Genomic DNA, 24,592 nt, shown 5'->3' on the forward strand with positions numbered 1-24,592 from the left:
GGTCCTGAACTTATGTGTGTGGTGATTTATTTTATTTTATTTTATTTTGTCCCCCTCTTTTTTTTCCCTCTCGGATATAAAATCAGCACTTTTAGCAGCGCCGGGCAGCAGCTTGGAAGTGGCTGCTGGTTAACTTGTAGTTTAATGGGCCTTGTGTCAGTCAGTATTTCGCACTTGTTCCGTTTTGTCTGACAACAGAAACAGAAAAACACGTTAAATGGGAGCAGCTTTATTGGGAATTCGGGCTGTAATAAATTGCTGTATATGTGAGCCCCAGAGGGTGGGATAGAGGCGAAGCAGATACAGGGCGGTCCAGCCATAAACTAGGTTTTGACCTAGTCTTGTTTTAAGCACTTGTGAATTGTGAACCTCCTCTCAAGGGGCCATTCTGAAAAAAAAACAAAAAAGTACTTCTACTTTTTATACTTTAAGTACATTCTGCTGGTTATACTCAGGTACTTTTACTGTAGAAGAATTATTTTTAATTTTTATTTTTTAAATGGTGGTATTGCTACTTTTACTAACAGGGTCTGAACACTTCCGCCGCCGCTGTTGAGCAAATGCCCCCCCTCTTTCGTCCGCGGGTTTTGTGGCCGTTTACATCGTTGCATCACGAGTGACTGCTCCTCTCAATAGGCGACCTTTGACGGACGGCGCAGGTGCGCATCCTTCCGCAGGTGCGCCCACGTCGTCACTGCCCGGTTACCGCTGCCGGGAAAGAAAAGGATTCACTCGCCTAGTAACCGTGGACGCGGTTTGGTTTTTTTTTTTTTTTAGGCGTTTGTTCGTGAAGTGCCGAGTTTCCCGGAGGGGAAAGAGGGGAAGGGGCCGTGCTCTTGGAAGTGGACGGAAAAAAAAAAAAAAAAGGTGGAGGTGAAGGCGGACAATGGGTAAACAACAGGAGACAAACGCGAACTCCGAGTTCGGTGAGTTGAACCGTTGGTCGCCTCTTAAGTTAGCCCGGAGGACCCACTGTCATGTCTAGCAAACGAACCAACTTTCAAATCACGGGCTTAACTACTTTTGGTAATATTTAGTTGCCGAGTCTCATACTGAGTTCTCCCCAGATTTCGGGTTCCGAGACAAGTTTGTAATTTTTTACGAGATTATTTTTCACGGCTAACGTTTTCTTTTTTTCGTGGCTGGTATTAGGTTCAAGGAAACTGATTCGTTACCTTAGGCTAGGTCTATTAAATTCATCATATGTAGTGACCAGCCTTTTTAAATCTATGGTGTTTACACCATCTGTTTTTTTTTTAGTTGTATATTTAAATCTATGGTGTTTATACCATGTTTTTTTTTTAGTTGTATATTTAAATCTATGATGTTTACACCATGTTTTTTTTTAGTTTTATATTTAAATCTATGATGTTTACACCATGTTTTTTTTTAGTTTTATATTTAAATCTATGATGTTTACACCATGTTTCTTTTTAGTTTTATATTTAAATCTATGGTGTTTACACCCTCTGTTTTTTTTTTAGTTGTATATTTAAACCCAAATACTGTAGTTAATGTTACAGTTTATGGCTAAAATAGTACCATCAAGAAGCACGGAAATCTTTCTCTAAATCCAAATGTGGGTTTGTCTACTCGTGTCACTTTGTGTGCCAACATTGCCATCAATAAACATGGTTTAATGGCTCACAAACAACTTGGTTACCAAATGTCGTCACAATTATTGACGCGTCATAACACCCAAGACACTTGACCTACAAAAGAAAGAAATGCTCGAAATAAACAAATATTTTAAAATGTGTGGTTTCCAACCTGGGGATCGGGGCCCCGCAAAGGGTCTCAAGATCAATTTTTTTTCCCCTGGCCTTTCACTTAAAGTGTTAGACAAATCCGAGAAGGACAAATCACTCATTAATCACTCTCAAACAGGACCATAGCTTGTGATGAGGGGTGACGAGTCAGAAAAATCGGGAACCACTGCTTTAACTGAACCACTTTGCCGTGGTTAAGATAATTATACACTGAAAAAAGGTGGGGTGGCGGTGGCAGCCAGCCTTTCGCGAGGACCATCCCGTAGACACTCGTGCTGCGTCTGTTTTTAGACATTTACACTCACCTGTCAAGTTGTCCTTCCCAGTGATGGGATATCAAGCTAGATATTCATTTTTTTTGCTTTTAGCTATATAGAAACCGTGCTGTTAGAAATCTGATTCATTTACAGCTTTTGTAGTGTTTAATTGGTCAGGGCAACTGCATGTCGTGATTGATTTGATCTAGAATAACATCCCACAAGACCTTGACTGTGGCAGAAGATGACAAACGTTCACTTTGAACTATTTTGGCAGTTGAGCAATCGTTTTGAGTCATTTTTCAACAAACTATGTAAATTTTGTTTTGGTTGCAGCTTCTCAGGTGTTTAGTATTTCAGGTTTACGTAGTTTTCTATAATAGTAAACTCAATATGTTTGGGTTAATCAGACAAAGCAAAACATTTGAAAACGTCACCTTGGGCTTTGAGAAACTGGGATGGACATTTTTCCACAGTTTTTTGACATATTATTGACTGATTAATTGAGAAAATAACTGACAGATTAATTGATAATGAAAATAATTGTTAGTTGCAACTAACGATTATTTTCAATATGAGTTAATCAGCCAGTTATTTTCTTGATTAATCGATTTTAGTATTTAGTAATATGCCTCATTAAAGTGAAAAATGTCCATCACAGTTTCCCAGAGTTGCAGTTCATGTCTTCAAGTGTCTCTTTTGCCCGGTACCCAAAGACAGTAAGTTTACTTTCACTAAAGAGTAAAAAAAACCCAGAAAATATGGACAATTGTGAATCTGGAGGCTGAGCATTTTTAATATTTTTGTTTTAAGAAATTACCTATTTGATTAAACAATTACTAAAGTAGCTTCTTATTAATTTTCTGTCATCAACTAATCAATTTAATGTTTCAGCTTTAATTTATTTATCCTCCAATTATTTTCCCTATTAATTGTTTGGTCTCTAAAATGTAGGAAAATGGTGAAAAATTCCCATCACAAGATGTCATCTTGAAATGATTGTGTCCAAACAGCAGCCCAAAAGCGAAAGGCATTAATTTTACAATCACATAAAACCAGCAGGGAATCCTCACTTCTTTTTGCTTGAAAATTACTCAATACTTATTACAATTACTTAAATGATTATTTGATTATCAAAATAGTTGCAGATAAATATTCTGTCAATGAACTAATCAGCTCTAAATTGGCTTGCCTCTGCAGCCCTGGCAGAATCCTTGAATGGCTGGTGTTGCGATGTGGGCAGACTACTGCTTATTTCGAGCTTTCCACTGTGAAAGAGAACGACAGTATCATGTGGAACAGAGATTTTAAAAAGAGAAATTCTGTGACGATTGTCGCTGTTGATGCTGAAACATTACAGACCAAACTGTGAAGATCTTTTGTCACGTGTGCAGCAGACCTCTGTTTTCTGCATCCCTGTTTACTCTCTGTGGTATTTGATGTATTTATGGAGTCACAAGTCTATTGACAGTCTGGGAGGTTTTGCAGAGCTACAGCACACACATCCTCCCTGGAAGTAAATATCCAATTGGATTTCACGTCGCAGCTGAGAGTTTACCAAACTGTGGCAACTGTACCTCTGTTCTCAATAAAGCCTTTGTAAGTAAATTCATGTTATCCTTAAACGCATCGCCATGTTTTCTGATTGGGAACCAGCTTCCTGCTACCTCTGTACTGTTGTGCCAGCCTTCATGAGGAAGTAGAAATCCTTTTGAATGGTGACGAGGCTTCCTGATTCATTGCCATAGTGAGAGGTTTCGAACTGCTTATCGTTGCCCAATGAAGTTCAATCATTTTATTGTAAAATATTTCTGGTTTTGTTCTTGTTTGGAGCAGTTACACATTTCAAACGCACTGTCAATTCCTGTTGAGTATGTGTAGTCACTTAGTATGGGAAATAAGTGAGGTTGTAGCTGCAAATCATTGACCAGAAAATGTGTTAAAGCTGCTTGAGGCAACAGGGGAGAAGTCAGATTTTTGGCTGGTTAATATAGCTAATGTATAAAGCAGGAGAACCAGTTAACTTTCATTTTAAAATGCTGTACAGCTGTTTTTCTAAACAGTTCATCAAACAGAAACACAATATTCAATCTGTAAAATGTTTACATGAGGATGAAAACTGGTGCACACCTTACTGAATAAATGAACAGACACTCTAATTAGAGCTGAAACAATTAATTGATTAGTTGTTCAACAGAAATTTAATTCAGTATTTGGTGAATGATTAGCTGTCAACAATTATCCATCAGTAGTCAAAAAAAAACCTACTAAATTCTCACAGGTTCTTGCTTATCAAATGTGAGGAGTTGATGGGTTTTTTTTCTGTCATATGTGCAAATAAACTAAATCTTCAGGTTTTTGGGCTTTTGGTCCAACAAAACGATGTGATCTCGGGCTCTGGGAAATTATATTTCCCTATTTTCTGACATTTAATCGCTAAATGATGAATAATTATAGTCGATGGATAATGAAAACAATCATTAGTTGCACCACTACTCTCCAAGTTAGTCTTTGAATATTTATAAGAATATTTATCAGAAATCCTTTCTGCTGCTGTCATGGTTATTGACATTGTTCAAGGAAACTGTGATGCTCATGTAATGAATATTTGGTCTGATATGTATTCAATAAAACATGTTACTTTATAGTTAGATAGAAATGGTACATTTAATCATAAGTGTGCACAGAGGGGTGGAGAAGAGAAAGATCATCTAGACCTGCAGAGGAAGCAAATCCGTTATCTTTCAAGCTTAGGCAGGGATAGTAGAGACAGGTATGCCATTGCATCAGTTTGCAGGTGTTTTCCTAGCTACCGCTGTAGTGGTGACTCAGCAATATTTGACATATTTAACAGGATTAAACCAGCCTATGTAGCTTGCATTCCTTGGAAGGAGCATGGGGTGAGAGGGTTAAAAGAACATGTCTCAGAAGAGATTTTGGTTTCCGCGGGCCCTTTGCATATCAGACTTGAACGTGTACTCTCTGTTATCCGAAGAATATAACTGTGATTCAGTATTAAACTTCCTGTCCTCCTCTGTCTTTGATTTGGTTCCTACGAACCTAGAAGTGAATGTTTGATACCATCTGTTGAAGAACTAATGAAGGCAGAAGAAAATCCACAGCAACATGTTTCAACATAAATGCAGTCAGGAGTCACAAAACAGTTTCATGAATCCAATTGATCACACATTAAATTAATGCGCACCGTACCCTCATATTTTTCCTTACTTTGTAAGTCTGACTCTTCTTATTTCTTTCTTTTCTTTTGGGATAATAATTTCTTTTTACAGACATATAGAGATGGGTGAAGTTTGCCCATAAACCGCACAATCTGTACAATATTGTGACCTGTTTCTTTGATAAATGTTTTCACTTATTGTCACAAATGTCCAATTGTTTTTGCAAATCCAAGTTAAAACATGTGCTGCAGCCAGTCTGTCTAGGGATCAAGGTTTGAAGGTTTAAAGCATTTCTTCAGCTTTTTACGAGGGCATAAAAACAGAAATGTCCTTAATGTGTGTTGCACAGAGTCCCAGTGAGCCATTTTCCGTGTGGTAATTTACTCCAAACACACAGCAGTATCCTAGCTGAGGTGAAATCTGACACCGGCAGCATTACATGAGGCCGATGAACAGGTTCCTTGGCCGAGAATTTTTTTATATCGCAGCACAAGTGATTTTCCTCAGTATTCCACAAATGAAGGCTTGGGAAACAGCTGGTGAGCACAGAGACGTTGACGTGGAAACTGATGGGTGGTCCGTTTTATTCAAATTCCTGTCTCCTCGTGCGGCTGTCCGTTGACATTCACACGTATTATTTACATATGATCCATATCAGATATTACTGTTTCATATTATTATATAGAAAGAAGAGATCACATCCACTCCACTCTTTGGTTGCTACATTTACCATTTTATTATCACATTTCTTTTGCTTTTACTGTACCACTCCTCCATGAAAACCGTTTCTAATATTCTCTTAAACTGCCTAAAAGAGAGAGAATGTGTGATACCAGACTGAATCTGGGACTGTGCCAATCTTAGGGTGGAATGAATATCATGTAGATGTGACTAACTGCATCCTGTTTGAAGATTTGCATCCTACTCAGAGGTCCTGATGTAAGATTCTGTTGGTAGTGTTGACACAGTCTCCATTTACTCCTGTTCAAGTGACAGCCAGTAGAGATTTTGCTCTAACTTCAACGAGAAATGAATTTTATTTGTGAGCTGCCTGGGTAAATGTACATCCCTGTGGACCAATCAAATCAACGGGGCATGTTAGTATTTGCAGGTCTGACAAAAAACTACAGGAAAGGAACACCTGCAGGCTTCTCTTCGTGTCGTACTGAAGAGCCATTAGGCCGTTCAGACTCTTCTTCATAACCTTTTACCACTATTAGTTTTCTAACAAATACTGTAAGTGTTAGAGCAAAAAAAAAAAAAAGAAGCAAATTCCCCTTTTGTTGTTATTTATGGTATTTTTAACCTTCGATGCCTCATTCGTGTCTGCAGCTGAGTGTGTCCTAAAAAGTTAGCTATTTCCTTCATTGGAGGCATTAGTTACCTAATGTGCATTTAGAGCAGTTACACCTAGAAATCTACTGCCATTGTTGATACATTAAGGAGTGGATTTATTCTTGATTTATCAAAATATTATACTAAATAAGTATGAGAAGCAGTGGTAATAGTCAAGGAATTTAGCACCTTTAGATTTTTACAGTACGTTCATTTGACAGGCGCTTGTGTTCACAGTGACTTACAATAAGCGTATTCAAACCAAACTCCACAGGAACAAGAGATGTTCATCAAAACTCATGTCGATGTGGATTACAGATCCTAAAAATTGTTTGATTGATGTCATATCAGGATGACACTCTAAGCATGCTATTGTTTTTTTTTGTTTTTTTTCCTGTCTGCCAGGATAATGCAGTGGAGGGTAATTGAGCCTAACAGATCTGATTCTCAGTATAGGAATGTTTTCGGCTGGGATCTCCTCAAACAAGTTGTCAGATTGCCCATTTTCCAATTAAAAAGATTAAATGTCTGCGACTCTCCCTCCTCCTCTGAAAGTCATACTTTGAATTCAAATTTCATTCAAATAACTCTGAGTCACTCGTTTAATGCCGCGCCTCAACTTGCATCCTTTTCTCCTTACCCTCTTCACTGTGACTTCACATAAAATAGCTTTAAGTAACATGAACTAACTCCTCTTTAGATGGTATGGAAGCAGCTTGTTGTGTGAGATAAAAGACACCTGCTGGATTCCACTGTTTGTTCTTGCTGGCAGTCTTTCTCTCTGTTCCAGGAAACAACAGTTTCTTTTTTGTAATGAAGTCACATCTGTCATAGTAATTACATTGTAAAGCTCCCATGAGCAGCCAACCCATAAAAATATAAGATTCCCTGAATCACCCATGTTTAAAGGAAGCACTGGTCAAAAGTTTTCTTTCCCTAAAACAGTCTGTTTTGTAAGCAAAACACTTTCCCCATATTTCTGCATGTACATAAAAACAGTACACATGCACAGATTTAATCAGTGGGGCATTTCCTTGAGGTGTAATTGCAGGACAAGTGCCTTTACAAAGCCAAGTGATAAACTAATGTGTCCTTGATAATCTGTCTGAAAACACAAGAAGGAAGTTTCTGATTAATGTTTTTATGACGCACCACTAATCGGTAAAGGTCATTGTATGGACGAGATTAAAAGTCATTTATGAGACTGAATACATTTTTTTTTTTTTTTTTTTTTTTTCCCCCCAGGAGAACCTTCCCAGTTTGACCCGACCTTCAATGGACCCATAAAGAAAAGGTGAATCTGCCTCATTGGCTAATGGCTAGTTGGTGGAGCCCGCCGGCTGGTCTCCTTTTAATCTCCGAAATCCTCAGTCTAGCTGTGGGGTTTCTGAGTACTGTGTGGGTCGTTGTGTTTGCTGAGTTTCTGTTGACTGACGGAATCACATTTGTCACCCCCAAGGTAAACTTCAATGCAAAGCTCAGCCAGCTCACTTACACCTGTTGCCTTCTCTGTTTTTCTTCATCAGAGGGTGCACTGATATAATTTGCTGTATCCTGTTTATGGCAGTCATCCTCGGCTACATAGCAGTTGGGATTTTAGGTGAGAGTAACCTGACAGCACCAACACAGGCCTTTGAATCTGTCTCAGTGATACCAGGATCAGTTATTGTTTTCCACCTTCTAGTCTCTGGGTCCTTGTTATTTGTTCATTACATCTGCAACTTGTTTTTATGTTTTTCTTCTTTCACTTTTGCATTACTCTACTCTCTCTTTCCCTCTGGAAAGGGAAAGTTCAGCATTTAGGGAAATACAATTAGTTGCTTTCTTGCTAAGAGTTAGATGACAGGATCAATACCAGTCAACTGGTTTTGGACTGAAAACAGGGCCAGGGAGCTGAATTGGTTGGGGGTTTGTTGTTTAAGGTACCAGTGAGACAATTAAATACAGTCCAGGAAGTCAGCAACTACTTTATCTTTTGTTACAACAATTGCAAGGTGAACAGTAGAAATAGAAGATTCGAGTTACGGAGTAATCTACGAGGAATGTGCTCTTGCATGCATTGGCCAGTGCAGCTCCTTGACAGATGATGTTGCGTTGTGCTGTAGTGAAAGTTGAGCCTGTTTCAACTTTTTTGCCGGAAAAACCTTGTGCTTTATTGGTAGAGCCTTCTGCGTTGGCACCCCCACTGTGCCGCTGGAGCGGCTGCATTCAAATGAATGAGAGGGCTGTTCCCTTCAGATTCAAGTCTTCAAGCTAAGCTAAGATAACCAGCCTGTGGTTTTAGCTTCATATTTACTGTACAGAAATGAGAGTGATATCAATCTTCTTATCTAACTCTTGGCAAGAAAGTGATTAAGCTTATTTCCCAAGATGGTGCATTATGCCTTTTTAATATAACAGGTTCCGTCCAGCCTGGCTGCTTCATCCTAGAACATCACAGTGAAAGGCAGATTACCTCACCAGATTCCTCACAAGGAAGACCTCTAGAAATCTCACATTTACCAAAACCTTTACATAAAGTCTCAGCAGATGATCAGAACAACACTATAGTAGCAGAAGGGATTTTAGTGCCCTGTTATGTTCTCCAGATCCTAACCAGCAAAGTAGCCGAGCTCTCACAACTGTTAGAGTTTCACAATCAGGTTGCTCCATTAAAACCACAGACATTGATGGTTTGTGCGTTTCTTTGACCTTACACTATGGCTTGCTCGAACCCCCCACTGGGTGCTTGTCAGTCACTACCTCAAATCCTTCAGTTTAATTGTTTGTATGTTATATCCAATCCTTTTGTAGCAAATCTCCACTATTTGATTATACCTTACACACGCAACTTCAGCTTGCCATTGAAATCATTCAGTGCAGTTATTGTTTTACAATTTTTGTTCAGTGCAAAAAAAACCCCGATAGTTGGGTCAGAGTTAAAACAAAGCTATAACTTTAACTTTAACTAGCATTTTTTCTCACCTCCCTTTCTCCGCATCTGTTTATTCAATATGTAAAGACTTAAATTTTACATGTTGAGTAGATTGCAGGTTCCATAAAAGTTTCATGATTTTTGTCTTTAATTGAATTAAGCCTCTGTTACTGTGTATTGTGTACAAGCAGGTGATTTTCCTATGAACTCTTTATTGCCCTGTCATAAATTCTAATTCCAACACTCAACGCTCTTATCTAGAGTCAACAGAGAGGCCTGATAGGTAATGCAGTCACCTCATGTGTGTCAGCGGCTGAGCATGTCCTAAATAAAGTGGCTAAAATCAAGAAACAATACATTAGTAGTACAATAAAATACATTGTGCACTATATTCAATTCATTTGGCAGACACTTTACAATTTACAAATTGTACAAATTACAATAAGTGTATACTAACCAAACTACATAGAAAAAAGTGAGATGTCATAAACGTAAAGGTGCCTCCAATCAGAGAGACTTTTTGTTTCCCCTTGTGGTTGGACCGAGATGTAGTGAATTGCCAGTATTACACAAAATTATGTAATCTGAATAAGTTTTAGCTGTATTGCCACTACAGATGTTTTCATCGCATACTTTATTTTGACAGGCCTTTTAAAAAAAAAAAAAAAAAAAAAAAAAAAAGGTAATTTGCGACCCAATATGAATATTAGACTGATTACATTTTTGGTTAACATGCTGCTGCAGTATAATATAAATATTTGCAGTGGTATCATAGCTAAAATAAAATAAAAATAAAATAAAATACTAGTAAACAAAAATAATAATAGAGCAGCTACAGTGCAGTAATAGGTTCCCCACAGGAGAACAGTGTAACTGAGTTTTTCATTTAGATTTGAAAGTGTCTCTGCACATTTGAGATCATCATAAACTCTCTTTCACATACCTCGCAAACAAATACAATAAAAGTGCAGTATTTGTGTTAAGTAAAAACATGCCCTCATGCAGTAGTCTGTCAGTGCCAAACAGAAGGGACTCACAGAAAGGACATACTAGAGCGTGCCTAATTTGTCATGATCTTTTACGTCATTGGCTTTTATTCTGCTCTTCTTATCTCTGTTTTAATGTGTTTGATGTTTTCCTATCAGCTTGGCTCTATGGTGATCCTAGGCACGTTCTTTATCCGAGAAACTCAACTGGATGGTTCTGTGGCATTGGACCAAATAAGTAATTTAATCTCTGTCATGCCTTTTCATACTATTTATTTATTTATTTTTACATGTATTAGATATAATAAATATGCATGTATCTGATTGAAACTCTTTCTTTCTGTCTTCCCTCTTTCAGAGACAGACCCAGTGTGTTCTACTTTGACATCCTCAAATGTGCCACATCTGTTAATGTTATGGCAACTGCTCTTAATGGTTTTCAGTGTCCAACCACACAGGTAGAGGCGGCGGATTTTATCTTTTTTTGTTTTTTTAATGATACTGAACAATCTACTTTTCCCGGTGTGACAGAAATGATCATCTTTCTTTCACTACCCAAAGGTGTGCGTGGAAGACTGTCCTTCTACGTTCTGGGCCTGGATACAGTCATATCATCCAAATGTAAAGCCAGCAGATGTGTTCAATCAAAGCCTCTGTGTGCCATCTATAGACCTGGCAAATACTAAACTGGTAAGTCCCATTCTGCTGCCATTTATGTGTCTCAAAAAGTGCCTAAAGCTACATCTTTTTTGATTTCTTTTGGTAAAGAAAAATGTTTGTTTTTGAAATTGGCAGCAGTTGGTCTGCATTTCAGTCGGTAAAAGTAACCCGGTACTTTTTCCACTCACATGGTTTTTTTGGGTTTTTAACCGCTATAATTTAACCTCTTTTTTAGAGTGTTAAAGAAATTGTGGACAGGGAGCTGTGTCCTTTCTTCCACATGCCTATGACCTCTGGTGAGTGGAACCGCTCAAACACACTAAATTGTATTCATTTTCATTTTTGTTTACCTGTAGTAAAATCTGGTTATGAGTTTCATGCAGCTTCTTGTTTAATATTACTGTGGGTTTAACTGCTGCTTAACAGGAACAGGAACTACACTGCCCCTTTTTGTTTATTTACATGTATATTCAGTGGAGGATGGCTTGTGATGCAAAGTAAATTAGAGAACTAGTGATACCTTTTAATTTGATCCATTTGAAGCTGATTTGAATGTGATTAATTTCTCTACTGTTAGTGCTGGGAAGATGTTTGCCCGACATCGCAGCACTGGGGAGGATCCCTTCAGACTTTGCCAATGTTCCAGGTTTACCCTCCTCAGTCAATGAAACTGTCAGCCTCATCAAGGAGGGCACTGGGTAAGATACAATGGATTCGGACCTCATCGTGTGCTGATTGAAAAAGAAAAGAAATTACTCATGACTTTTGCCGTCACTCTCACACACACACACACACACACACACACACTTTATTAACCCTGTTTCTTTCTCCTCTTCATCACCAGCACAAGGTCGGTGGCCTCGTGAGTTTTTATGTTGACCTCTAGTGTAGTGCTGGTTGGAGTTGCGCTTCTTGCTGTGTATAACTCAGTTAAACACACTGGCCTGAGATGCAGTGAGAAACACTCTCTTCAGAGTTGCAGTGTTATAGCACTGATGAGTAAACTCCTTGCAATCTGCAGAAAAAAACTCCTCTCTCTCTCTCTCTCTGTGCGCTGAGTGTCTGGGGTTATGTCCATCTTTTGGGGCTGTCTTGTTTTATTTGTGTCAATAGAGATGTAGTGGAGAGAAAATTGTTTTTTAAAAACACCCAAGTTCCTATAGTTGTTGCTGTTTACAGTATGATGATCATGTATTGAATATGGTATTTGACTCATCTTTTCTTTACCACTACATTATTTTTAGTAACTTCCAGCAGGCTTCGTTTTAATGCATTGAAGCTTTTATCTTTGTGGGTTAGTTTTATAAACATACTTCTAAGTTCTTTTCCTTGTTTCTTCACTGCATTTCTTTTATCCACCCTTTGCTTTTCACTTCTACTGTTTGAAACGAGAACTGTCTCCAACACAGCTCGGCTTTTGTTTGTCTCTCATCAGGGACATAGTGAATGGCTTCAATGCCAGAGACATCGGTGTCCGAATCTTTGAGGATTTTGCGTCGTCATGGCCATGGATACTCGTGTGAGTTGCTTTGCAGAACTACACCTCACACTGCCACCTACTGGCAAACATATGGATAGAAATTAATCTGAGATTGTGTTGAAAATAATGCAGGGTTGAGCTATTGGTTATATCATTATGTAGTGACAACATTTTTCTAGGTCACAGGTTACTATGCTCTTTTTTTAACTTTTCCCTGACGCCTTAATCCCTTATAATCTCTTTATCCTTTGTTAAACTTTTAGCTCTGGTTTTATATTTAGCCTAATTTTTTTTATCCTCTGCTTTTGTGTTTTCATCATCACGTGTCCCTGCCCCTCCTGTCCACCGTTTCCCTCTCAGTGGTCTGATTATAGCCATGGTGGTCAGTATGCTGTTCCTGTTGCTGCTGAGATTCACTGCTCCAGTCATGGTGTGGGTGCTCATCATAGGAGTCCTGGGTGCTGGGGCATATGGTAAATGTCTCAACTGGAAAAGTCTGTTTGGGTGGCCCACCCAAACAGATTTGCCACCATCAAAATAGATTTTTTTAAGCTTGGAAATTCAGTTGAACGTGTGGAAAAAAGTCTGCAGGTGCAATCGTATGGACTCGATAAGATTTAGTCCTCTGATATAGGAAAATGTTGCTAGTCCTTTGTTCAAATTGGCTTATTAACAGATGGATATCAAGCTCAAAAGTTAGTTTTATGTCTCGGTTTCAATTAAGGGGTATTAAGTGTTTTTTTGGGGGGGGCAAAAACACATGTTCCTAGTAGCCTCTGAGTTGTTGGAGTGTTTCTCTTGCAGGGATATGGCACTGCTACTGGGAGTATGATAACTACAAGAAAATCTCTGCTACCATCACCGACATTGGTTTCACCACCGACTTCAAGGTTTACCTGCAAGTCCAGGAGACCTGGCTGGCATTCTGTGAGTTTGATTAAAATACTTTCGATGCAATTTGACATACCCATCTGCTATTATAGCATCACAAAACATTTCTCAGTCTTCCATTTTGAGTTACCTGGTGGCTTAGTGGCATTTTTGTTGTACGCACATCAAACACCTATTAGGTCAGCTATTGGATAGAAAAATCAATACAATGTAAAAGAAAAATATATCTGTATACTAGAAATTACAGCTCCATTGGTTAGATAGACTGTATGTGATGTTTTGACCAAGTATCGTTTACTACAGGAAAATATCAGTACATGGGAAATGAGAGATATAAAATGGAAATAACCAGTGAAGACATAATTAAAAAATGTGTTAAAAAGCCATGAGTTAAAACATCCATATCTAAAAATAAATGGAATAAAACCAATGTTGGTATATGCACGAGTTGCATGTAAGGTTTACAACACCACTGAATTAATTACATTGTAAAATGCCTCCGATAACAGATGACCCTGATTAAAGGGTTGCGGCTGCTGCAACTTTTTATGTAGCTCATACTGCAGCTTCTGTTTTTGAGTTCCCCTTTTTTTAGTCATGCTTAGGGGAGCAGAAAAAAATGAAATAGAACAAAGATCCTGAATATGTAATGTTTCCAGAGTAAGGCTTAATACCAGAGTGTAGTAGTAGTAGTCGTTGTTGTTGTTGTATGGAGTAGTGTTTGTCTGCACGGTTGACATAGACAGAGTGCATGTGCAAGTGTGTAGTGATCAGGGTGTGTGAGTATGGTGTGTAGTGGTTATATATGGCATAGGGAGACGCATGAGAGCCTCTGGAGCCCCTTTCCCTTCTTTTTTACACTCTCCTCTCCCCCTCCTCCTCTTCTCCTCCTTAGTGATAATCATATCTGTGGCGGAGGCGATCATCCTCCTGACCGTCCTCTTCCTGCGGACCAGAATCCTCATAGCCATCGCCCTCATCCAGGAGTCCAGCAAGTGAGTTATGATATTAAAATAAAATCACTGTCCACAAGGTTTTTTTTCTAATTAACCTAATGTTAAGCTAAGTCTGTTAACTTTAGATATCCGTAATCCCTATAGGGAATGAATTTAAGGATTTCTTAGGTTTGTTTATTTATATTAAGAAGAATTAACAATAATAATAATAATAATCAACATTGCCATTTCTTGAAAACCAAGTGTTAATGTCATGAATGTACCAATCTTTGCTTGAAGATGCCATTTGGCCTAGGCATAACCTCATGATGTTTGCGTTCATATTTCACAGGGCAATCAGTCGCATGATGTCTGCTCTGCTGTACCCTCTGGTCACCTTTGTCCTCCTGCTAGTGTGTGTTGCTTACTGGGGCGCCACTGCTCTGTATCCTTTAATTTCACGTACAGCATGTGTGTGTATACATTTGCATGCAGACTGTTAACAACACACTACTCAACCACTTCTATAGTCCAGGGTATCAGCTCTTCTCTTAAACTAACGTCCGTAGATATTTGGCCACTTCAGGAGGCCCAGTCTACAGAGTGGTGGCTCTCAACTCCACGATGAGCGACTGTAAGAGTATCAATGGCACCGTGAACTGTGACCCTCAGGTGAGTGGGCAGAATGTGAGGCTAAAGTGGATGATAACTATGACCTAAAGTACCTTCTGTTGAATTTAGCCAGTAGAGAGACTTTGCTGTCAACTATAATTTAGTAATGTGCAGATTTTCCTCTTGTGAAAAGCTGAATTAATAACCGTCAAAACCTAGGCGTGACTGTCCAGTCACCCTAGCCTAGAAGGGATGAGTAGGATGAAAGTAATACTGTAGATACATCATATCATCTCGTCCACTATCACCTTTCTCTTTCTTGTTCTCCACTCATTCATTTTTCCATCTCCTCCTCTTCAGAACTTCACCTCATCAGATTACCCAGGATGCCCCTCAGCCAGCTGCATCTTTATCAAGTACAACGACGAGGGTCTCTTCCAGAGAAACATCTTCAATCTGCAGATCTACAACGTGGTGGCTTTTCTCTGGTGTGCCAACTTTGTCATCGCCCTGGGGCAGTGTACGCTGGCTGGGGCCTTTGCCTCGTACTACTGGGCCTTCACCAAACCAGATGATATCCCCTTGTTACCTGTGTGTAGCAGCTTTATACGCTCACTCAGGTAGGTTATACAAGCTGCTGTCATATCGGTTGCAATTCCTGCAGCAATAAATGTGTCAGAGTCTCAAACAGTGAATGCCATTTCCAGATCTGTTTCGTACAATTCTCCTAATGACATGATTATAGTATGTCCCACAGTAGGTTAACACAGAGAATCTAAAGTGCTCTGATAAACTACATGAGTGGTCTGTAGTGATTTTTGCTTCTTGGATGATTTGCCACAAAGCTGTCTGTGACACTGAACGTAGTGTCGGTCTCTTACAACCTATAGCCATTTAAATGTTTTCCCTAAGAGTCATAATCTCTTTGATTGTTCCAGTATAGGTTAAAACATGAGACATGTTGGCTGCAGTTCCCTCTCCTTTTGCTAGAGGGCACATTAGACCTATACATAACAGACCTCAGTAGCCAAACAATACAGTGTAGCTGCTTAGCTTCAACACTGATATGGAATGGGTTCCTTCATTAGATTTGTAAAATGAGCTTTAGGTTCACTATTCACGGTGGCACAATTTTGTGTAAATTACTAAAATTAAGACGAATTCTGCGTTGTGATAGCATGATCAGTCGCCATGAAATCTATGTGGTTCCTTATCAAAAACAGTTGCAGAATCAACATAATGTTTTATCCCTTTATTCTCCTGTAAGTTACATTCTCATATAACCAATGAGAGCTTTAAATTTTTTACATTTCAGGTACCATGTGGGCTCCTTGGCATTTGGTGCTTTGATCCTGACCCTGGTGCAGGTAGTGAGGATCCTTCTGGAGTACATTGACCACAAAACAAGATGTAAGGCTGACATTCCCCATTTTAACTTGATCTCAGTATTTCAGGTGTGCAGGTTACTCACATGTTAAAACAAGTCTTTTTAAGATGAGACAGTGTTGGAAGTCAAACGGTGTCAAGTACATAACAGGATCCTTATACTTGACTTGGCTTCTTGTCCTCTAGCGGCGCAGAATCCATTTGCACGTTTCATATTGTGCTGCATGAAGTGCTGCTTATGGTGTCTGGAGAAATTCATCAAGTTCATCAACAGGAACGCTTACATCATGGTGAGCACAATGATATTATTATTCAGTTTTTGGCTCCTCCTATTTTAATGTTTGTTATTTTTATTGTAGTGGGAGTAACGATGGTCCTACACCTCTAAAGCACGATTACAAAGGGGAAACATGCTCCTCTATAGTATGACTTTCTCTACTCTCCAATAAAAACTTACACAGCATAACAAAATGTAACAATAATTTTACTGGAAGACACATGATTTTACAACCATTAGTAATTAATACAATGTTACTATTATAAAACTGTATATTATGTATATTACTTGTCTCATGTAGACCATTGCATTTTCCTGAGTCCATATGATTTTTTCTTTCCTTGGCAGATTGCCATTTATGGGAAAAACTTCTGCGTCTCAGCCAAAAATGCTTTCAAGCTGCTCATGAGAAATGTAATAAGGTCTGTGCTGAAGTCATGCTTCCTATGCTAAATGAGTCTGTGTAATGACCTGCTCATAATATATACGCTCTGTTATCAGTTTATTAGGTACACCGAGCTAAAACTAAAGCAGTGTAATTCAGACCTGCAATAAATCCTACCTTCATGGAGGTTATAATGTTCTGTTTGTGTTGAAACTTTTTTAAAGAGGTGTTGATTTATTGCAGGACTGTTGTATTAGACTGCTGTAGTTATAGCTAGGTGTTCCTAATAAAATGCCTACAGTGTATTTGCATGTGTTTGAGAGACTCAGTGAATAGTGTCAGTTCCTCTGACTCTGGCTGTGTGTCCCTTCAGGGTCGTGGTGCTCGATAAAGTGACAGACTTGCTGTTGTTCTTTGGGAAGCTCCTGGTGGTCGGAGGAGTGGGTAAGGACCACAGCAGGACATTGGAAAATTAAAGAGGACGGTGGTTTCAAGACTAGTTAACCACAGAGCATGCTGTAAACCTACAGCTGGGTTTGGTCAATAGACCCATTTGAAACGACAATACCAATTTATCAGCCTCAGCTGGACTTTGTGTTTACTGCTAATTAGCAAATGTTAGCTAGTGTGGCCATAAACACTTTGTTGTGTTGGATGCAGACAGACAGTATGTGATGATATTCACCATCTTTAAATTTGACTTTTCTATGAATGCGCTGCAAATATCAGAGCGTAAAAGGTGTAAATGTTTTTTAAAACTTTCATCTTTAATTAGATTATAGCTGAAAGAGCATCTATACTTTGCGAACCCTTTTTGGAACAGGTTAAATCAAACCTCTGTGAAGATTCTCAGTCATCCAGGTCATGGTATTCTGTAAGGGCAACTGAACTTACTTGAAATTCTTGAGGACGTTTGGCCTCTCATCCGAAAGGCTTCTTCAGTTCTGACTAGTGGGGAGTTCCAGGTATTTATCCTCTGGTGAGATCAGCAACAGTTGTGAGTCATTGCGGTCACATGAGTCGTTGACCCCTCCCGGTCATCATATGAGTCGTCAGGATCACATGGGTCAAGGTTTGGATGGGTGCTAACACCTTGAGGGTCATTAGGGTGACAAGTCAGTCTTTGAGCCACCCTGCCATCATGTGGTCATACTGCATTGTTGAGGCCTCTGTTGCTCTCGATGTGCACCGCACAGTCCAAAAAGGCTAGGCTAACGACAGAAGCCTCAACATCGAATTACACCGGAAACCCCCACACACACAGATCAATACCTACCGTTGGACTCTCAGCACTGGGGCAAAAACTGGGGGTGATCAGAACCCTACACCATCGGGCTCAGAATGTTCCCACAAGGTCAGAGGGGAAAGAGAAGGAAGATAAACACACCAAGGAAGCACTTGGAACTTGTGGTTATCCCAACTGGGCCTTCGTCAAAACCACAAAAAGAGGCAGAACAGGCAGAGAAGAAAACTGCAATAAAAGGGACTCATGCGACCTCAGCAACTCATATGATGACCGGGAGGGTCAACGACTCATGTGACCTCAATGACTCTCAACTGTTGCTTATCTCACCAGAGGATAAATACCTGGAACTCCCCACTAGTCAGTCAGAACTGAAGAAGCCTTTCGGATGAGAGGCCAAACGTCCTCAAGAATTTCAAGCAAGTTCAGTTGCCCTCACATAGCACTTACAGAAAGTTAAATAAAATCCAAATCTGTGGTAACATTCCCTCACATTTCAAGACAATCTAAAGTCCACTCTCTCTCTCTTTTTCAAAAAAAATGTACTTTACTGACATTATCATCACTGATTATGTCCACACTGGGTTTGTAGCCCCAGTTCATCATGGTTTAAATGCTACAGTGCAAGAGTGAGAACTCTTAATAATCAAAAATATTAACAATTTTAATACAAGAGAAAAAAAAGTTGTTTTCTTAATACAGAGAAGCTCGATAAGCATTTACTTTAATGCATCAGAAAACGCAAGAGACACTGTAATTTCAATCTTTTCTCCAGGCGTATTGTCCTTCTTTTTCTTCTCTGGACGAATTCTGCTACCAGGCAGCACCTTCCGCTCTGAAACCCTCAACTACTACTGGATGCCAATCATTGTAAGTCAAAAATCGCTTTCGGATTCAATGGTCTAACTGAAATTTGTCCTGAATCATATCTTTGTTTTTCCTTGTTCGGTTTTCTCGTAGACCGTGGTGTTTGGTAGCTACCTCATAGCTCATGGATTCTTCAGTGTGTACAACATGTGTGTCGACACACTCTTCCTCTGCTTCTGTGAGTAGATGTTGACAGTTTACTGAGTGTTCATTAAAGCCTGAACATTCACATGTTGCATTTACACAGAAATACTGAGTAAAATAAAATATAATTTACAGTAAAACAGTCACTGTAGACTGATAACTGCTGCCAACATGGGAAATTTTTATTTTTGAAGGGAAAAGATTTAGAAACGTTCAAATGATCTTTTTATCATTTTAATATGCTAAGAAGCTAAAAAAAAACTTCGCTTGGATTTTTTTTTTTTTTTTTTTTAAATAATACTACAAGGCACACAGAAAAAAAACACATGGTGCGTTTCATCACTTAACATGTTGTATTGTCACAGTGGAGGACTTGGAGCGCAATGATGGATCTCTACAGAAGCCGTACTTTATGTCCAAAAACCTCATGAAAATCCTCAACAAATCCAACAAGGCACAGAAGAAAGGTAAAGGGAGGGACTGAAGATCCTTTTCCCTCTTTACCTCATGAAACTACTTTAACACTGTCAGAGATTTTCAGGATATCTTTGCTATTTACTACAACTTTTAACTTGTTAACGCTCCATCTTCTTCTATGTTTACCAGAACTGATTTGCTGATTTTGCACTTTTTAATTATTTTTTTTATTGTATATGTGTATATGTAGTAATGGAGTGTACATGAGGAAGGACTAGGCATGTGAATACAGTTAATATGTAATTTTGTGTTGCAAGTTATCCTACATTACATATTTCTAAATAATTCTTGATTTGTCTCATTATTTTAAACTATTTGTTTCTGTTCATACAGCGGGTGTTCACAGCGCTGTGGGCATTTTAAATTGATTTGTCATGCATCATTTAATCCAGATAAACAGCTTTACAGATTTAGGCTTCCTCCTTTTATGAAGGACTCTTAATCTTATTTCTTCACAAATGAAAAATAATGTTCTTACGCATTATACATTTTTACTTATTTGTAAAAAGGTTGTTTTATAAATACAAACATTTTTGACCACAGTTTTATTGATCATACTGAAAATAATGTAATAAAGCTGTAAATATGACTGCACATGACGTCCTTTTCTAATCTTTGCACTGCACATCTGAGCTGAAGATCAAATGCCATAGTTAGTCAGAGACACTGTATTTCGACCGAAATTTCTCTGGCTGTTAACCTGAGAAACTTCTGTTTCTGCTGTGAGGTTAGCCTGACTGAGGACTCCACAGTTAAATGGCATGTTTGGTGATCTTATGACGTGCTCGGGCTGTTGTGCAGAAGCCACTGTTGGCTCACTGACTTACATGTAAACCAATAACAAAGCAACACACTGGAGTTGATGTTTACACGTGGTAACGTGTGGAGCTATTTGTGGGGACTGTGGGCATGCCCTAACCGTCCCGTTTGTCCTCAGCGGTGGACTAAAAATTGTTTTCTAATATATTTTTTTACCAACGTAGCTATAAGTCTGGTATAACCACTAGCAGTGGTGGAACTAAGTTGGTAAGTAACTACGTACATTTACTCAAGTACTGTACTGAAGTGCAATTTTGAGACCATTGCTAGTTTATACTTCTACTCCACTACAGTTCAGAAGCAAATATCCTACTTTTTACTCTACTACATTTATTTGATAACTAGTTACTTTGCAGGTTCAGATCAATAATACAAATATAATCAACACATAAATTATGTGTTATACTTTTGTACTTTTATTTTTTCTAGAGCAGGACTTTTACTTGTAAAAGTATTAATACACAGTGGTATTGCTACTAATACTTCGGTGAAAGACGTACTCAGATCTTTTACCTATGATCGCCAGGGCTGCATGTAGGGATTATTTTCATGATCAATTAATCTGCTAATTTTCGTAATAGATAAATCTGAAAAGTGAAGAAATGTCAGTTTCTCAGAGCTTTCTGACGTCTTCAAATGTCTCGCTTTGTCAAACAGTCAAAAACCCAAAGACTTTCAGTTTATTGCCACATAAAACAAAGAACAGCTGATTCTCCGTTTGAGAAGAAGCTGGAATCAGAGTATTAAGCATTTCATGAATGCTTAATAGTCTGATCAAGTCCTTTTTAATATCAAAATGTAGATAATGACGACACAAAAATAAGTCAAAGTTTTAATCAAGTTTTAATCTCTTAGACCATTTGTTTGTTTTTTTTGTTTTTTTGTTTTTTTACGTCTCCAGGTTTAGTCTGTCAAGACTCCCAAATCATGTCTTCCATCACTTTGTTTTAGTGTCACATAAGCCTCATAATACAAAGTGTAGCTTGAGCAGACAGGTATGCAAGAAATGATGAGCCCCCTGCAGCCATCCTGTCCATCCCACAGAGGACCTTGAGTTTCATCTCTCAACCTGGTGTGAATGTGGAAGTGCCAAAGACCCGATTCATTACATCCAGTTTTACAAAGGTTAAAGGAGAACTCCACCGTTTCTGTGTAAAATCTGATAAACTGCCTCAAGTGATGTAATTTCCCCATTGATAATTTCCCAAGAAAAAGCTGAATCTGAACTTTTTTTTTTTTTTTTTGGTCTTTTTGCTTCACAGTTGTCACATACTAAGATGAATGTATGTTACTTTAGTTTTAAATGACTCAACTGCTTTTTGATGTGCCCTGTGCCAGTTACAAGAGAACAGATGAGCTGATTCATACATATCCTCACATCAAATCACATTGACAGGGAAGGACAAACATTTTTTTGCTCGTGACATTTATTCAACTTTATGAGAGAGCAGTTATTCACTTGGGCTGCAAGGTTTTTTTGAAAATAGAACACGGGCGTTATGAAAACCAGGAACCAGGTGGTTTCTTACTTAACAAAAAGCATCTTGAGGCCTACTCGCGCATCGCGTCCTCTCTCGCTCTCTATGGCTGGTCATCCAGTCAGAAACACGTAAAAACAGCATTTACAATATTCATATATACAAATATATAACGTATACATACTTACTCAGACACACAGAGACATACAGTTGGGAAAAACTAAACAAATCAACTGTGACAGAGAGACGTGTGTTTTAAACTTTATAATCACACTGCGGCAGCTGTTTGCTGACCTTTTCCCCTCCATGACTAATTGAATGGATTCTTCCCACTGGTTACGCAGCATTTACTCTTCTTGCTGTCATGACATACTGAATTGCGTAACATCTCGTCGAACTGCTTTACTAGCCAGAGCTTTTCTCTCTCTCGGCAATTTGGCGTCATCACCTAACTGTGCGTCAGTTTGATTGCTTTTTACTCTCTGAAGTTAAATCTCCCAAACTGGCCCTTGATCGTACGCCTATCCATGTTTGTACAGTTTTGTGCGAAAAGGAGCAACAAGTGGTTCAACACCAGCACACACTCCAACCTGTAGGACAACTCTATATACAAATGACTTCACAGTGCAATGGCAGTTTTTAAGACAAATTTATATAAAAATGCATCCATCTGTGCTATTTTTTTCTGTCAGTCTGTTTTTAAGAGCAGGTCGTAAATTCTAAGAGTACTTGTTCATTTAATGAGGAAACTGTAAACAGGAACAATTCAATGACGTTTTTCACCCCTGACGTCGTATGTGACTGATCCGCTACTCTTTGGCCTTTTAGAGTAAGTGATAGCTGCTACAGCAACTACTGTTTTATCTCATACCACTCCCTCCTGTCCCTGTTTTAACTTCAGCTTTCCACGACGGGCCTCTCTCTGTTTTAGGAATGAACTACTGACTCTCTAAAGAAGGATGCAAACCCGAAGCAGAATTAGTCACTGCCCGGAATTATCCTCCACCCACCGCCCTTCTGCAGCGCTCGATCCACGCACAAAAAACAAAACACAAAACAAATCAAAAAAAAATTATCCGTAGCTCACTCTGGTCACGTAATACTGTCTCTGAACCCCTTAAATTTTAGTGTCCGCCTTTATTTTTCTGTGAGAGTATATCTACAGGTGTGTGAAGAGAGGGAGGGCTAACATGACTTATTTGGGGATTCAAGCATCAATACTTCTCAGAGTGTGTTTCTTGCATAAACAATAAAAGAAGCAGGTGGGTGGGGCTCAGTATCCTCAAGTGAATCTGCCTTTTCCAAGAGGAGGAGAAAACCAAATTCCTGTATTTCCTGTTTTGGGATCAAACACAATGCTCCTCTCTCTCCCAAGCTTAGTACCTGCTAGGAAATGCAACATGAGTGTGTGTCTGTGGCTTGAGCTGTGTGAGGGTTTTTTTTGTTTGTTTTTTTGTTTTTGTATTATTATTTTTTTGCGCTCCTCCCTCCCGGCGATGCGCTCATCCGTCTATCTATCCATCCATCCATCCATTCATCCATTCACCCCATCCAGTCTCCATCACACACTCAGCAGCCAGAAGAAGAAGAAAATGGCCACAAACAGGAAGAGGGAATCTTGCCAGTTGTTATTGCCGTTGTTGAGGTTACCGTTGCCATGGTGATCACCTGCATATTGATCTGATGGTAGAGAAGAAGGATGACACAACGTGAAAATTCGATGTTAACTCTCCTTTGGGAATATTTTGGTATCTAGATCTTTTCTGTACATGCTCACCCACTTGGAGTTAAGTAGTTTTTACTAGTTTCCAGCAATTTCTGAATGATGGTGAGTGCAGCAGGGGACACTTCCTTTTTAAATAAAATATATTCTAAGTAAACTATAACTTTGCTTTATAAAATTTGATGAAACTTTTTTTTTTTTCTTAAAATGATAGACACCATGTAAGTATAATGTCAACTTGGTATTGTAGGTCCTAAAACTAGAGCTAGACACAGGGCCCGTCAATAAGACACAGCCTCAAGACTAAAAACGCAGCAGAAACCTTAATGTGAGTTCAGACAGAACATGAGGCGATTTTTTCGAAATGGCACAATTGTATACAAAGTCAATGAAGAGAGTCACGTGGGCATGATTAGATGTGAATTTGTCCAGAGCGGCTAAAACTGAGACGAGTTGAAAAGGTTTCAACTTGAGTTAAAATTTTGCGCTCACGCTGGAGCTTTGTGAATCTGCTTCATGACACACACACACACACACACACACACACACACACACACACACACACACACACACACACACACACACACACACACACACACACACACACACACACACACACACACACACACACACACACACACACACACACACACACACACACACACACACACACACACACACACACACACACACACACACACACACACACACACACACACACACACACACACACACACACACACACACACACACACACACACACACACACACACAC

At 39.0% G+C, this 24,592-nt stretch overlaps 2 protein-coding genes across 3 annotated transcripts in view; one reads left to right on the forward strand and one right to left on the reverse strand.

The window, feature by feature from the left end:
- Positions 1-640: 640 nt before the first annotated feature.
- On the forward strand, positions 641-20,334 carry slc44a4 (solute carrier family 44 member 4). 2 transcript variants are annotated; one of them, XM_040121644.1, is made up of 22 exons: positions 643-926; positions 7,786-7,834; positions 8,067-8,140; positions 10,600-10,678; positions 10,799-10,898; positions 11,002-11,130; positions 11,336-11,396; positions 11,678-11,798; positions 12,536-12,619; positions 12,941-13,053; positions 13,385-13,507; positions 14,367-14,466; positions 14,759-14,851; positions 14,976-15,078; positions 15,379-15,638; positions 16,334-16,428; positions 16,591-16,694; positions 17,030-17,103; positions 17,440-17,510; positions 19,085-19,179; positions 19,270-19,354; positions 19,686-20,334. In XM_040121644.1, exons 1-22 carry the CDS (start codon positions 887-889, stop codon positions 19,802-19,804), a joined length of 2,172 nt encoding a protein of 723 aa, XP_039977578.1. In that variant the 5' UTR covers positions 643-886; the 3' UTR covers positions 19,805-20,334. The 2 variants fall into 2 exon arrangements, 1 of the variants encoding a protein (XP_039977578.1); XR_005706688.1 differs by lacking the exons at positions 17,030-17,103; positions 17,440-17,510 and having other exon boundaries at positions 641-926; positions 19,686-19,802.
- Positions 20,335-21,440: 1,106 nt separating this feature from the next.
- The window catches only part of rnf5 (ring finger protein 5), a 15,105-nt gene continuing 11,953 nt past the window's right edge, over positions 21,441-24,592 (reverse strand). Inside the window, 2 exon segments of the mRNA XM_040122465.1 lie at positions 21,441-23,776; positions 23,778-23,895. Of these exon segments, the coding sequence (XP_039978399.1) occupies positions 23,656-23,776; positions 23,778-23,895 (239 nt within the window). The 3' untranslated portion in view covers positions 21,441-23,655.

Source organism: Xiphias gladius, chromosome 24 (assembly GCF_016859285.1).
Source record: "Xiphias gladius isolate SHS-SW01 ecotype Sanya breed wild chromosome 24, ASM1685928v1, whole genome shotgun sequence".
NCBI lineage: Eukaryota > Metazoa > Chordata > Actinopteri > Istiophoriformes > Xiphiidae > Xiphias > Xiphias gladius.